The sequence below is a fragment of the Gigantopelta aegis genome, chromosome 13 (assembly GCF_016097555.1).
Source record: "Gigantopelta aegis isolate Gae_Host chromosome 13, Gae_host_genome, whole genome shotgun sequence".
In the NCBI taxonomy this organism is placed as follows: Eukaryota; Metazoa; Mollusca; class Gastropoda; order Neomphalida; family Peltospiridae; genus Gigantopelta; species Gigantopelta aegis.
Genome location: NC_054711.1, coordinates 10552284 through 10565507, shown reverse-complemented (window position 1 = coordinate 10565507; position 13224 = coordinate 10552284). Strand labels below are relative to the sequence as shown.

The following is a 13224-nucleotide window of genomic DNA, read 5'->3' as shown; positions in this document are numbered from 1 at the left end:
CGCCATTGAGTAGTGGACCATATTCCCTTCAGACGCGTGGTGTCGATGCAGTCGCCGATGACCATATCCCGGTATCTGGATGGTAGCTGGTCGCAAACTAAAGTCCAGTCGGTTAAGTCGGGTGACTCCGGTTCGGAAACTGATGACACCTTCCTCCTCTTGGACTCCCGTTGTCCGACCGCTGTATCAACAACAACTGGCGGAGGTGCTGATGGACTGGCTGGGGGTTCAGTGATGACCACATGTCCCGTGTCCATTTCCGTTGGTGGGTCTACAGGAGGGATCGCCACTGTCAGTGGATCTGACAGCTTTGGTTCACCCCTGGTCCGCTCCTGGCGAGTGCTTCGGTCGAGTAGCTGGGGGCGGCCGCGCAGAATGAACCGCCCCCGGTGGTTTAGCCACCGGGATTGGATCACCCTGCACCGCCCCTGTCGGTGTCGTCCTCCTCTTCGGAACAGGAGGGACTGCCCCTGGCGGTTGAACCGCCAGGTTAGGTCCCCCCTGGGAATCTTAGGTCGCCTCCTCCTTCTTCCATTCGCTGTCCGTGATTTAGAAACGCCGTAACACAAGGTCATCGTCGCGTTATCCCCATTGTGCTCGATGCGGTACTTGGCCAACGGGCCAAGTACACGCAGCACAGCCCCCAGGGTGGGGGGTGGGGGGGGGGGGGGGGGAGAGATCACCACGTTCTCACAAAACAACCGCATTGCTTGAAAGTCAGCTTGGGTATGTGTGAGAGACTCAATAGAGTGACCATACATACAGATTACATTATATACAGCCAATGGGAAGCCGTCTACTGTTCAGTGAGGACGCCGAGAACCAATCGAATTACACCACCAGTAACTGCGTGTTACGGAAGTTATTGAGTGCCTGTTTCTTTTTCAATTACGATCGGCGAATCACAATGAAACTTTACTTTGATGGAAAATAAACCCAAAACTACCGACATGGCCATATAAACACATTTAATGTATAATTTTTAAGATGATTGAAAAAAGTAAAAACATAACCAGGGACAAAAAACCAAACAAACCCCAACAACAACCCAAAACGTCTTCACGACGATCATCTTGTGACCGTTATAGCAGGTTCAACCTGTGATTATGAATGAAAAATAGTGACCGCTGGCCGTTAAGGACAAGTGACCGTTATGTACAGGTCAAATAAGGAAGGAAATGCATTGTGGGATTTTATAGTGTCCGTTAGGCACAGGTGACCGATAGACCAGGTTTACTCGCACATATACATATATTATACATATTATTATAGCAAATGCCATAAATATAGTCTGAAATATATACAATAACTATGAAACTGTTTTTAATCACTTGTGCTATAAAAAGGTAAACAGTGCTTTCAGTGTTTTACCAAAATGCTCTTATGCAGTATACGAGTATACCAAGCCAGCATTAAACAGAAAACAGTTTCACTATTTGTTAAATGTAATATAGGTAAAAGACAAATGTTTATATTTTCCTTCATTTATATTGCAGTGTGTTTAACCAGTTTTATGTTCATCAATTAAAGAACTGTGTGTAAGATGCTAACAGTCACCAGCAGCAATACTTTATTAATTGTGAGAGTATATTATTTTGGCAGCTAAATGTGTTACAAATATAATGTTATTTAATCATGCAATACTATATTAATAGATGCAATTGCTATTTCAGAAAATATAGCTATACGGAAAACTACCTACCAGAGTTCATACATCCAAGGGTACACAGACGTCGCTGTGCTTGCTGTAGATGGCAACCGTCGCGCTAATGGAGGAGGATTCTGTATAATAACTGGTATTAATGAGCCATACACGTGGTGGGAAGTAGACTTGGGAAGAGACTACTACATACACAAGCTAGCTATTTACTTCCGCACCGACAGTAAGTACTTGTGCATTATTTGCAAACTATGCCTGCATCAGCAAATACGTATTTAACCGGAATAGTATTAAAAGAATAAAAGTAAAAGTAAAAGTAAAAGTAAAGTAAAGTAAAGTAAAGTAAAGTAAAGTAAAGTAAAGTAAAGTAAAATAAAATAAGACAACCAATTTTTCTTTGTGTGTGTTACAAGCATTCACAACATAGGCAAATATCGGGTAGTAGTAGTAGCAGGAGCAGTACAACAGCAGCAGTAGTAGTAAGAAGTAGTAGCATGGATAGTGGAAGTAGTAGTAGTAGCAGCAGCAGTAGCAACAGCAGTAGTAGTAGTAGTAGCAGTAGTAGAAATATTAGCATGAATAGTTGAAGTAGTAGAAGTAGCAACATCAGTATTATTTTTAGTAGTAAACATAGCAGCAGTAGTAGTAGTGACGGTAATAGTAGTAGTAGTAGTAGTAGTAGTAGTAGTAGTAGTAACGGTAATAGTAGTAGTCGTAGTAGTAGTAGTATTAGCAGCAGTGGTAGTAGTAGACGTATGTAGTATAGTAGAAGCAATAGTAGTAATAGTATTAGTATTAGCAGTAGCAGCGACAGTAGCAGCAGCAGTAGCAGCAGCAGCAGTAGTAGTAGTAGTATCCAAGAAAATATTAATACTACCACCATCACTACCACCACTGAGAACTACTACTACTAATATAATCAATACAAGTACTACTACTACCACCACCATTACACCTATCACTACTACTACTACTACTACTACTACTACTACTACTACTACTACTACTACTATTACAACAAACACTACCGCCATCACCACTACTACTACAACAACAACGCCAACATTACAAAAACCTACTACGTCTACTACTACCACCACTGCAACCTACTACTATTACAACTAGCGGTAATATAATATATAATACAATATCAATGTTCGCTATGTTATCCATGACATCTATACATTACTATTTTAATAGTTAAAGATCGTAGAAACGGTGTTCGTATATACAGTTCAACAGAAGCCAACCAAGCAAATACGGGTCACCTGTGTGGTGCGACCACTATAAACAGTCTTGATGTAACAACTGTTACATGTGACAGTACAGCCAGATACATCACTCTCTACCGGGAACAAACAAACAATGACGGCAGAAGCACAATGGACTTTTGTGAAATGGAAGTGTATGGTAAGTTCACATGCCATTGACCACTCGTACAACACACCTCTTTCACATTCCACTGCGCATGTTCGTGTCGCGGAGCAACTCGTTGACGCTAACCGTGAACTCACGCAAGATCCTTGCGTACACGTTTGGGGGCATAGACAATGGGAGGCCACTCAATAAGAATGTGAATATCCCAATGATTAATTATTCTCTAAGCAGGGAACCCGAATATTCTGTCGACATCCAACAAAGATTTATTACAGACATTTGTGAATTATTGCTTATCAGAAAGTAAAAAAATATTTTGTTGTTAACGCGCGAGAAACCATCGGTTTGGAACCGTACACAATAAATATCGGATATGCGCGTGTGCGTGAGTGTATGTATGCAGACATTTATCGTATTTGACATGATTTAAATATTTTTAATGTATAAATATATTCGGGATTCGTGTCGGCATTTCCTTTCACCCAGTTATTTAAATTTGTGTTCGGTATTTGGAATAAAGTTAAATGATACATAAGAAATTTGAGCTACGGTACTATAAAACATTGGAATCAGGCACGTGGGAACGATATCTTGAGTTGTGGGGGGAGGGGGCACAATCGGTACTGGAGGGACACAGTCTAGATTGGGGAAGGGGGGTGGGGTGGGCAAAGCCATATTTTAAACTAGGCTTATAAAAGTGGGGCTACAGTCCTCCCCACTCTGGCTTCTCGGTTGCTACCGACCTGAAAATAGTCAGAAATGTAATTGTATTGCATATACAGCTATTTATATTCGAAGCATTTATTTAGCATAAGTAACATGTAAGTATTATTTATAGCATATTAGACTGGCTGCAAACTCAGTTTGGTCTATGTGTTATAAACTCATGAGGGTTTATTATGTTCAGTCATAAGGTACCTCGTTTGAATGTTGGAAGCAAACATATTAAGTACCATGTCTCGTACGACGGACAATCAACAAAAGTAAACAGGCCAAGACTGAATTTAAGCCGAAATAATTAAACCGGTGAATGAAAAAGAAGAACTAGGACCTAATAAATAAATAAATATTTTTAGAACACCGTAAATACTAGATATTTCATATGAAATTGTATGTGACTGATATAAGTGATAGTGAAAAGTAAATAAAAGAAAGAAAGAAATATAATAAAATAATAAATGAAATTACGGCGCTATATATATAAAGATATGTTTTAAAACTTCGTAAATATCAGATATTATTTCAAGTGAAGTTGTATGTTTCTGATATAAAGATAAATAAATGAATGAATGAATGAATGTTTAATGACACCCCAGCACGAAAAATGCATCGGCTATTGGGTGTCAAACTATGGTGAAAGCAAAACATGAAGTGATGATCAACATCAATATAAAAATTCAATAGTCAAATATAAAGACAGTGTAAAGAACTGTGTAAATATCACAGATAGATAAAATTAATATTTACAATAAAAGTCAGTATCACGTAGACACTGTAATATAAGTTCTGGATGGAATCGAAATGATTCCATCACATTACGTTGTCCAAATATATCCTTTCGAGTTTCTTGGAAATGAGTACAATCCACCAAAATGTGGCGTACCGTCAGAATACACTGACATTGGGCACACTGAGATGGAGGATCCTTCCTCAAGATAAATAAATGGGTCAAGTAGGTATGTCCGATGCGAGCACGACACGACTATTTCATCCTGCCTGCACTGCCTATAGGAGGACTGCCTCTCTCCCAAGACTGGCTTGATAGCATGACGCTTGTTCGCAACTGCACCGTCCCAATCATGTTGTCAAGTCGAAAATATAAATTGGTTGATATTATGTTTAAATTCGGTATAAGGTACACCAACCCTGGCATGAGACAAATCCAAAGCAGACTTGGCAGCAGAATCTGCCTTTTCATTGCTCCTGATGCCAACATGGCTGGGCACCCAACAAAATGCAATATCTTTAGTGGACACTTTCGTATCACCATCCCAATTAAAGGATGGTCCAGCTTCATATTGCTTAAAGCTTGGAGACACGAAAGTGAGTCAGTAAAAAGAATAAATTTGGATGCATTAGAATCCTTGATTTCTTCTAAGGCTTTAATGACTACCCAAACGTCAGCACTAAAGATTGATGCCGAGTCAGGCAATATCATGGAAATGATAGTTTCTGATGGAAAAACTGTAGCACAAGACACAGAATTCTCACCCCGTGACCCGTCTGTATACACAGGAATGCAATCACGGTACATTCTTGAATTTCCATGAAAAATTGTTTGTACACAACAGCATCTGTACGATCTTTCTTCAGGTGCGCAAGATCAAATACAATTTTAGGTGGTGTAATATACAAAGGTGTAAAACAAAATATGAAGGAGTTTCCAAAGTGTCAGTTAAATCAATGTTGGAAAGTGACAAAAACCGCTGAATGCGAATACCAAATATACGAATAGCATTTGGCCTTGCATCAAACACCTTCGTATATTTGTTGTCAAACACTGCATCATGTGTAGGATGTTTCGTTAAATATTTAATCTTGGTAACATACTGCAGAGAAAGCTTTGCACGCCTAGCATCCAAACAAGGTTCGTGTGCATTAACGTACAAACTCTCTACAGGAGATGTTCTAAAAACACCAAGACAAAGACTAAGTCCCTGGTTGTGTATACGATCTAGCATCTGCCAGTAAGGCTTGCGTGCCGACCCATACACAATGCATCCATAATCAAGCTTAAACCTCACAAGAGATCTATACAGACGGAGCATAACCTTTTGGTCTGCTCCCCATTCTGTATTACCAATAACTTTTAAAATATTAAGAGCTTTTAAGCCCTTCTTTTTAACATATTTAAGATTGGGCACAAAAGATAGCCTCCTGTCAAATAAAACCCCCAGAAATTTGGTCTCCTCCACAACTGGAATTTGATTTTTGTCTAAAAACAACTGTCGATTTAAGTGAAGAAAAGACAACTGTGAATCTAAGTGAAGACCTCTTTTCTGGCAGATATGCATACAAACCGGGTTTTTTGGCTTTGAGAATCGAAAGACATTGTCAATTGCCCATTGATGAAGTTTATTCAAACAAAGCTGCAACTTACGTTCAATGATAGTCATATTGGACGATCTATAGCAAATCTGAAAATCACCGACATATAACGAGCAATACACACCAGATGTTAAACACTGGGTGATGTTGTCAATTTTCACATTAAAATAAAGTTACAGGCAGGATGCTACTTTGAGACATACCCCATCTCTTGTGGGTGAACATCAGCCAAAGTCGACCCCAACCAGACTTTAAAAGATCTATCATTTAAATATTGAGAAATAACAACTGAAAGTCAACCTCTAAGGCCCATGCCATGGATGTCTTTTAAAATCCCATACTTCCATGTGGTATCGTAAGCTTTCTCCAAATCAAAGAACACTGAAACCAAGTGCTGATTATGGATGAAAGCTTCACTACAAAACGTTTCAAATCTAACACGATGATCAACCGTGCTACGTCTAGATCTGAACCCACACTGCATGTTAGTAAGCAATTTGTGGGATTCAAGATACTAGACAAGTCTATGATTGACCATTCATTCCATGGTTTTACAAATGCGACTTGTCAAAGCGATAGGGTGAGAACTAGTAGGATTAGTTGGATCCTTACCAGGCTTGGGAATAGGAATAATAATTGTTTTCCTCCAATCAGAAGGAAAGTCACCAAAAATCCTGATGTTATTAAAATATTCAAAGGAACCGTCAAAGATGATTCAGGTAAATGTTTTAATAACTGATAATGAATTTCATCTGGTCCTACTGAAGTATCATGGGCTCTACGAAGAGAATCCTGCAATTGTTCCATAGATAAATGCCTGTTGTACACTTCAGCATTTTCGGATGGAAAATTAATGAACTGCTTTTCAGCTTTAGTTCTGACAGATGTAAAAGCATCTGTACTGAAAGCAGAAAATGAATTATGAGAAAAATTGTCTCCCAATGCATTGGCAATGTCACGATAAGACGTCACATCCATATCATAGACAGACAAATGATGAACTGTATTACTGGATTCTTTACCTTTGATTTTACGTATCCTATTCCATACAGATTTCACTGATGTTTGTGAATTCAACTTGGAGACAAACGTTCTCCAAGATAATTTCTTACTCTGTCTAATCTCTCTGCGAACCTTAGCCCTAGCAATACGAAATGCATCCAGGTTATCCCCAGTAGGTTCACGTTTGAATCTCTCAAGGAGCCTGTTTCGCTCTGTAAATGCATCCTTGCACGTACCATTAAACCATGGTTTATTGAAACGCTTTGGCACTGCATCTGCAATGTCCTTGAAGATGGAAGTGAACAAAGACATGGGATTATCAGCATCGGCAATGGCAAATTGTTGCAGTCGAGTGCTGCACAGATGCCAAAACTGACCCAATTTGCCTTCGCCAACTTCCACCTTTGAACCCTTTCAAGTGATGGAGGTCCATCATTCTCCAAAATAATGGGAAAGTGGTCACTACCACAAGTGTCTGAACCAACTTTCCAGGAGAAATCAAGAAAACGTGAAGGACTACAAAGGGTTAAATCTATATAAGTGAAAGAACCACTAGCATAATGAAAATATGTATGACTTTTATCATTAAATAAAGGTAAGTAATTTTTGAGAATTAAGTCTTCTAACTGTGTACCTCTAATATTAATATCCTCTCATCCCCACAAAGTGTGGTGGCCATTAAAATCCCCTATAATAATAAACAGAGTAGGAAGCTGGTTAATAAGATCTCGAAGATCCCTTGGATTAAAGTTAAATGATTACGAGGAGGTAAATACACTGAACATAGAGTAATAGTTTTATGAGCCGTGACTTTCTCTGCCACAACTTGTAAATTAGTATTTAATGTCACTATACTCTGAGGAATGTTTTAATTAACAAAAATGGAACACCCCCCCCCCCCCCCCCCTCCCCCAGATGCTCTATTGTCAGTTTCTTGACATTTATGATAGAGGTTAAATCCTCTCATTGTAATATGATCAGTGTCCTTCAAGAAAGTTTCCTGAAGACACACTGCAAGAGAATTATGTTTTTGAGTTAAAATACTGAATTCATCAACATTGGGCCTAAGCCCACGGCAATTCCACTGGATGACCGAATTAGTTATCAGGGGGAAGTACAGGAGTTTGCTTTGGCTTATATGGTTTCTGAGGTTGTAGATGATGATCAATCGAAACATCCATTTGTCCATCCATATCAGCCAAAACGTCATAAAAAAGTAAAGTTTGTTTTATTTAATGACGCCACTAGAGCACTTTTTTATCTTATCATCGGCTATTGGACGTGAAACATATGGTCATTATGACACTGTTTTTTAGAGGAAACCCGCTGTCGCCACATAGGCTACTCGTTTACGACAGGCAGCAAGATAACTTTTATTTGTGCTTGCCACAGGCAGGATAGCACAAACCATGGCCTTTGTTGAACCAGTTATGGATCACTGATCGGTGCAAGTGGTTTACACCTACCCATTGAGCCTTGCGGAGCACTCACTCAGGGTTTGGATTAAAAATCCCATGCCTCGAATGGGATCCGAACCCAGTACCTACCAACCTGTAGACCAATGGCCTAACCACGACACCACCGAGGCCGGAACCAAAAAGTCATAAAGATTGTTTGTTGGAATCCTGAACAATCCTTAGTTTCTTTCTTGGTATCTTTCCCTGGGAGACTGGGGACTGGTAACCCAGCACTCGGCTTGCCTGGTGGATTCTGAGAATCCAAAGATACCTGGGTCATATTGGTAGAAGTTGAAATAGTAGAAACATTTTTCTTTTCCTAGGTCGCTTCATTCAGCTGCGGAACAGCCTTTGCAGCTTGCTTAACTGCTTTCTCTATATCAGAGAGCTTTTTAAACGTAACCTCATTGTATGGCCATGTCAAATCAGTATTGACAGATATGTTTCTGATGGAAACGTTCACTGCAGCAGAATATGATTTTGCTGATGTGGCAGGTTGTGCAATCTCCACCAATTTCCTGGCATCAGCAAAGGTTAAACGTTTCTCAACTTCAACCTGTTGAACTCTCTTTTCCATTTTCCATCTCGGACACTCGCGAGAAAGCGAAGTGATCTCCCTTGCAGTTTATACACAAAACGTCCTGTTGACATGTTTTGCTGCCGTGGTCAAACTGACCACAACGACCACATGCAAGTTTACTTCGACAGGCATTCTGGCCATGACCATATTTCTGGCACTTGAAGCAGCGGAGGGGATTCGGAACAAAGGGCTCAACAGGTACATTGAGGTATCCAGCCTTAATTGAATGGGGAAGAGTGGATGTACTGAATGACAAGATACATGTATTCGTAGGAACCAAGTCATTGTTCTTTCGAACCTTTATCCTCTTGCCTGCAGCAACATATTGTGAAGATAAATTTAGCAAAATTTCATCATCACTAACACCTTCCAGATCATGACATCAGATCTATTAAGACATGCATGTGGCGTCACAGTGATTTGTACATTGCAGAGCATGGTCGACTTAAGGAAACATTTAGAATGTTTCTCTGTCAAACACTACCAATAGTGACCCATTTCTCACTTTTTTCACACTTTTTGGTTCCCCAGCTAAGCCGATGAGAGCCTTCTAAATAGCAAAAGGTGATAACCTTTTCAAGGCCCCGTCATCAGATGAACTGATGACAATAACCCTCGGCCAGTTGCTAGAAGAAATCACCTTAGACTTCTTTATATTGGTTTTATGAACACTCGGTGTGGACACTTTTCAGGGTCCCATCTGAAGGTATCGATTTATTTTTACCCATAATTAGGTGTATACATTTCATCAACAAGTTCAACAAGGGGACATGGTGCTACAGATAACCAGCAGGCACCCATGCCAGGGATAAATGCTTAATATACTTGGGCAATAAACAAACAATAAATCACCCAATTGACCCTAGCCACCGCCCCAAAAGCAACAAATACAAATGGTAAATCAAACAATGTTTGTTCTTGACTATATAAACAAATAAAGGTTGTTTGCTCTCGAGCTTGGCATGACCAGCCGATTGATCAGGTCGAGCCTCCCATGACCACCCGTCTGGCTGAATTCCAGGCCAAAGTGGTGTGTTGTCAGAAAAGATACCTGCCAGAAAAGCAGATATGCGCCCAACTCAACCACCAGGATCCCATCATCCAGTATTACGGGATGCACCTCACGGCCAACAAGGTGCCCCAAAAGGGGAGTTGTACTGTATTAGCCATTCTCATAGAGAATATTTCTCCCCTGCACCACGGTGAGGTAAGATAAATAAATAAATAAGTAAATAAGTATATCAGTAATTAAATGAAATAAATAATAATTTGTGGATAGACATGTAACATTGATTAGTAGTTGTTGACTGTATTTTTTAATGAAACGATAAGGGGAAAATATAGCTGTGATAAAGGTGTATGTTAGGTAGGGTTTTCTTTTTTTAGGTGGAAAGTGGGGTGGGTGTTTGGGCATATTTCGTTAAATCTTAAATACTGGTGCATGTGGACAATTAAACATCACTGGAAATCCGCGTGAATATCTAACTCTAATTCTATTTGTTAAAAGTAGCAAACATTCCACATAATTAATTTTATGGCATGAATGTTTTCCACATATTTCAAATGAAGTTCTATGCGACTGATGTATGTGATAGCGAAAAGTAAATAAAAGAAAGAAAGAAAGAAAGAAATATAATAAACTAAATAAATAAAAAAAATAACATAAATAAGGTCAAGGCGTTGTATGTATATCTGACATAAATGACAGTGAAAATAAGATAAATAAATAAATAATTTGTGGATAGACATGTAGTATTGATTAGTAGTTGTATGACTGTCTTTCTTAATGAAACGATAAGGGAAAATAGATCTGTGGTAAAGGTTTATGTGAGGAAGGAGTTTCGTAGTTTTTTTAGGTGAAAGGGGAGACATACTTTATTAAATTTTAAATATTAATACATGTGGAGAATTAAACATCACTGGAAATCCTCGTGAATATTTAACTATAATTCTAATTGTTAAAAGTAGAAAACACATTCCACTTTATTAATGTTATTGTATGGATCTTTTAATTTTGCGTTGTTAAAACCCTTGTCAGGCGGCTCTAGAGACTTCGTCTAAGTTAATGTTTCGCTGCTTTTGGTCTTAAACAATTCTGATGTAAACTTTAGTAGACTGTTTTTCGTAGCCATTTCACCATCTGATACGAAATATACACAGCCCTTACGAAGCTACTTTCGACGCTCATGACAACTGTCGATCATGCCCCCCAAACTGTATACAGCCTGGATTCAGTCTAATTCGGCAAGGTACGTTACTCTGCACACATGCGCAATGGGATTGAGAAAGGGGTCTGTTGTGCCTTATTTGCGACCACTGCGCCAAATTATTCGTCAAGGAATCTAAGTCCGATAGTGTTTATGTTTTCCTGGTTTATAGTTGTTGTTACTATAGTTTTATATTAGATATTCTATTGATCTCGCATTTAATCAATGTCATAATTGTTGTTTGAGTATAGGTGCTGGCCTTTAGTTTAGTTCATAAATACTAATATATTTTATAAATAATTCATAACACAATATTTCAAATTTTGTACACAGATGTACTGACTACAACAATCCATTAATTCTGAACGACAAAACCGTAAAACATGATCATCGCCGTATCTCTGCACAATACAGAGTTGAATGGACATTTGACAAAATAGCCGTTGATTGGATGAATCTATATCTAGTGTCTCGTGTATAGGAGGACAGTCACTCCAGAAATGATCCTTCACTGGATATTTCATCCCTCGAGTACCGCCAAAAGAGGACTGCCACTCCCTGACCAGTTTATTAAATCAAATCTAATAGAGCAATTAGTGACAAGACGAAACGGTGAACACAATCATAATTATCTCAGCATAAAAGTTGATTTTAATTTATTTTCTTGATTAATATATCCAGTTAAGTGTTGTGCACGTTGTTCTGGACCCAGACCTCAGTGATGTTTGCCCAGTATTGACAACACTGAAGTAGAATACACCCATCAGTCACTATGTGAGAATATTCTAGCGGGTACCTGTTATGCCTGGGGGGTTTTAACATTTATTTCCAATATTTGGAATATATATGTCGAACAGGCAATCTCCTATATTAACGCCTTACATTTTGACACATATTATCAGCAAGAATCGAAACAATATTATTGTACTTTAAAAACCCCCACATATTATTTCCAATATTTTGGAATAAATATGGCAAACAGGAATGGCCCATGTTAACGTCATTCTGTTACATGTTTTACACATTTTATCAGCACGAATGGTAACAGTAGTATGGTATTAAACATATTTCATAATAAAACGTTGAACCTTGCTTGGATAACTTGAATTGGGACGTACTGTTACAGCCCTGCTTATGGAACAGGACTATGTTTTGAGGTAATGCATGCATTATTTCAGTTTGTGATGCTGGTACTTTCGGTGATGACTGCAGCCAATTCTGTCACTGTCGAGATGGACCGTGTAACTACACAACTGGATACTGTACAGGAGGATGTAAACAAAACTGGACTGGCGCGAACTGTAATGGTATGACATTGTTTCGTAATGCTATTGCCAGTATCTACCTACATGTATATAAACAGCTGTTGAGTTATGATGAGTTACTTTGATCACTTTGGGAAGGGACACAATCAAACAACTGATATGTTCTATTACTACCAGGTATATTTGAGGGTTCTGTCGACGGGAAAGGATTAAATATATTGTTAACAAACGAGAACAAGGTAGCCAGATCGGTACAATAAAGCACAGATACTTCAGTTATGCAGGCTGCGTGCGTGCGTGTGCGTGTGTGTGCGTATATACTTACACATATGTTTGTGTAGTATGTGGTTAAGACGTCAGGCTTTGGATTTTCTTATCCAGATCCAAAAAGTGAATAGCCTAAATATATCTTGTCGATCACCATTTCACTTCCAACCTCAACAATTTTTGCATTATTTGTTTATTTCCATACTTGTAAAATATTATTTCCTTGGATAAAATGTGAAGTGGTCTGTTCAGACTATTCGTCTCGTAGAACACACAGCAGTCATCCTGTATCCATAACTGAAACATCAATAGGGAAATGTCCTCCAACTACTGGGATCACTTCATATCAACACTACTACAG

General features: G+C 38.9%; 1 protein-coding gene across 1 annotated transcript in view; it reads left to right on the top strand.

The window, feature by feature from the left end:
- The first annotated feature begins 600 nt into the window (after positions 1–600).
- Positions 601–13224, top strand: part of LOC121387115 (protein draper-like) — a 51205-nt gene continuing 38581 nt past the window's right edge. Inside the window, exons 1-4 of the mRNA XM_041518139.1 lie at positions 601–625; positions 1674–1883; positions 2861–3070; positions 12510–12638. Coding sequence (XP_041374073.1) covers positions 601–625; positions 1674–1883; positions 2861–3070; positions 12510–12638 — 574 coding nt within the window. The remainder of the gene's footprint in view (positions 626–1673; positions 1884–2860; positions 3071–12509; positions 12639–13224) is intronic.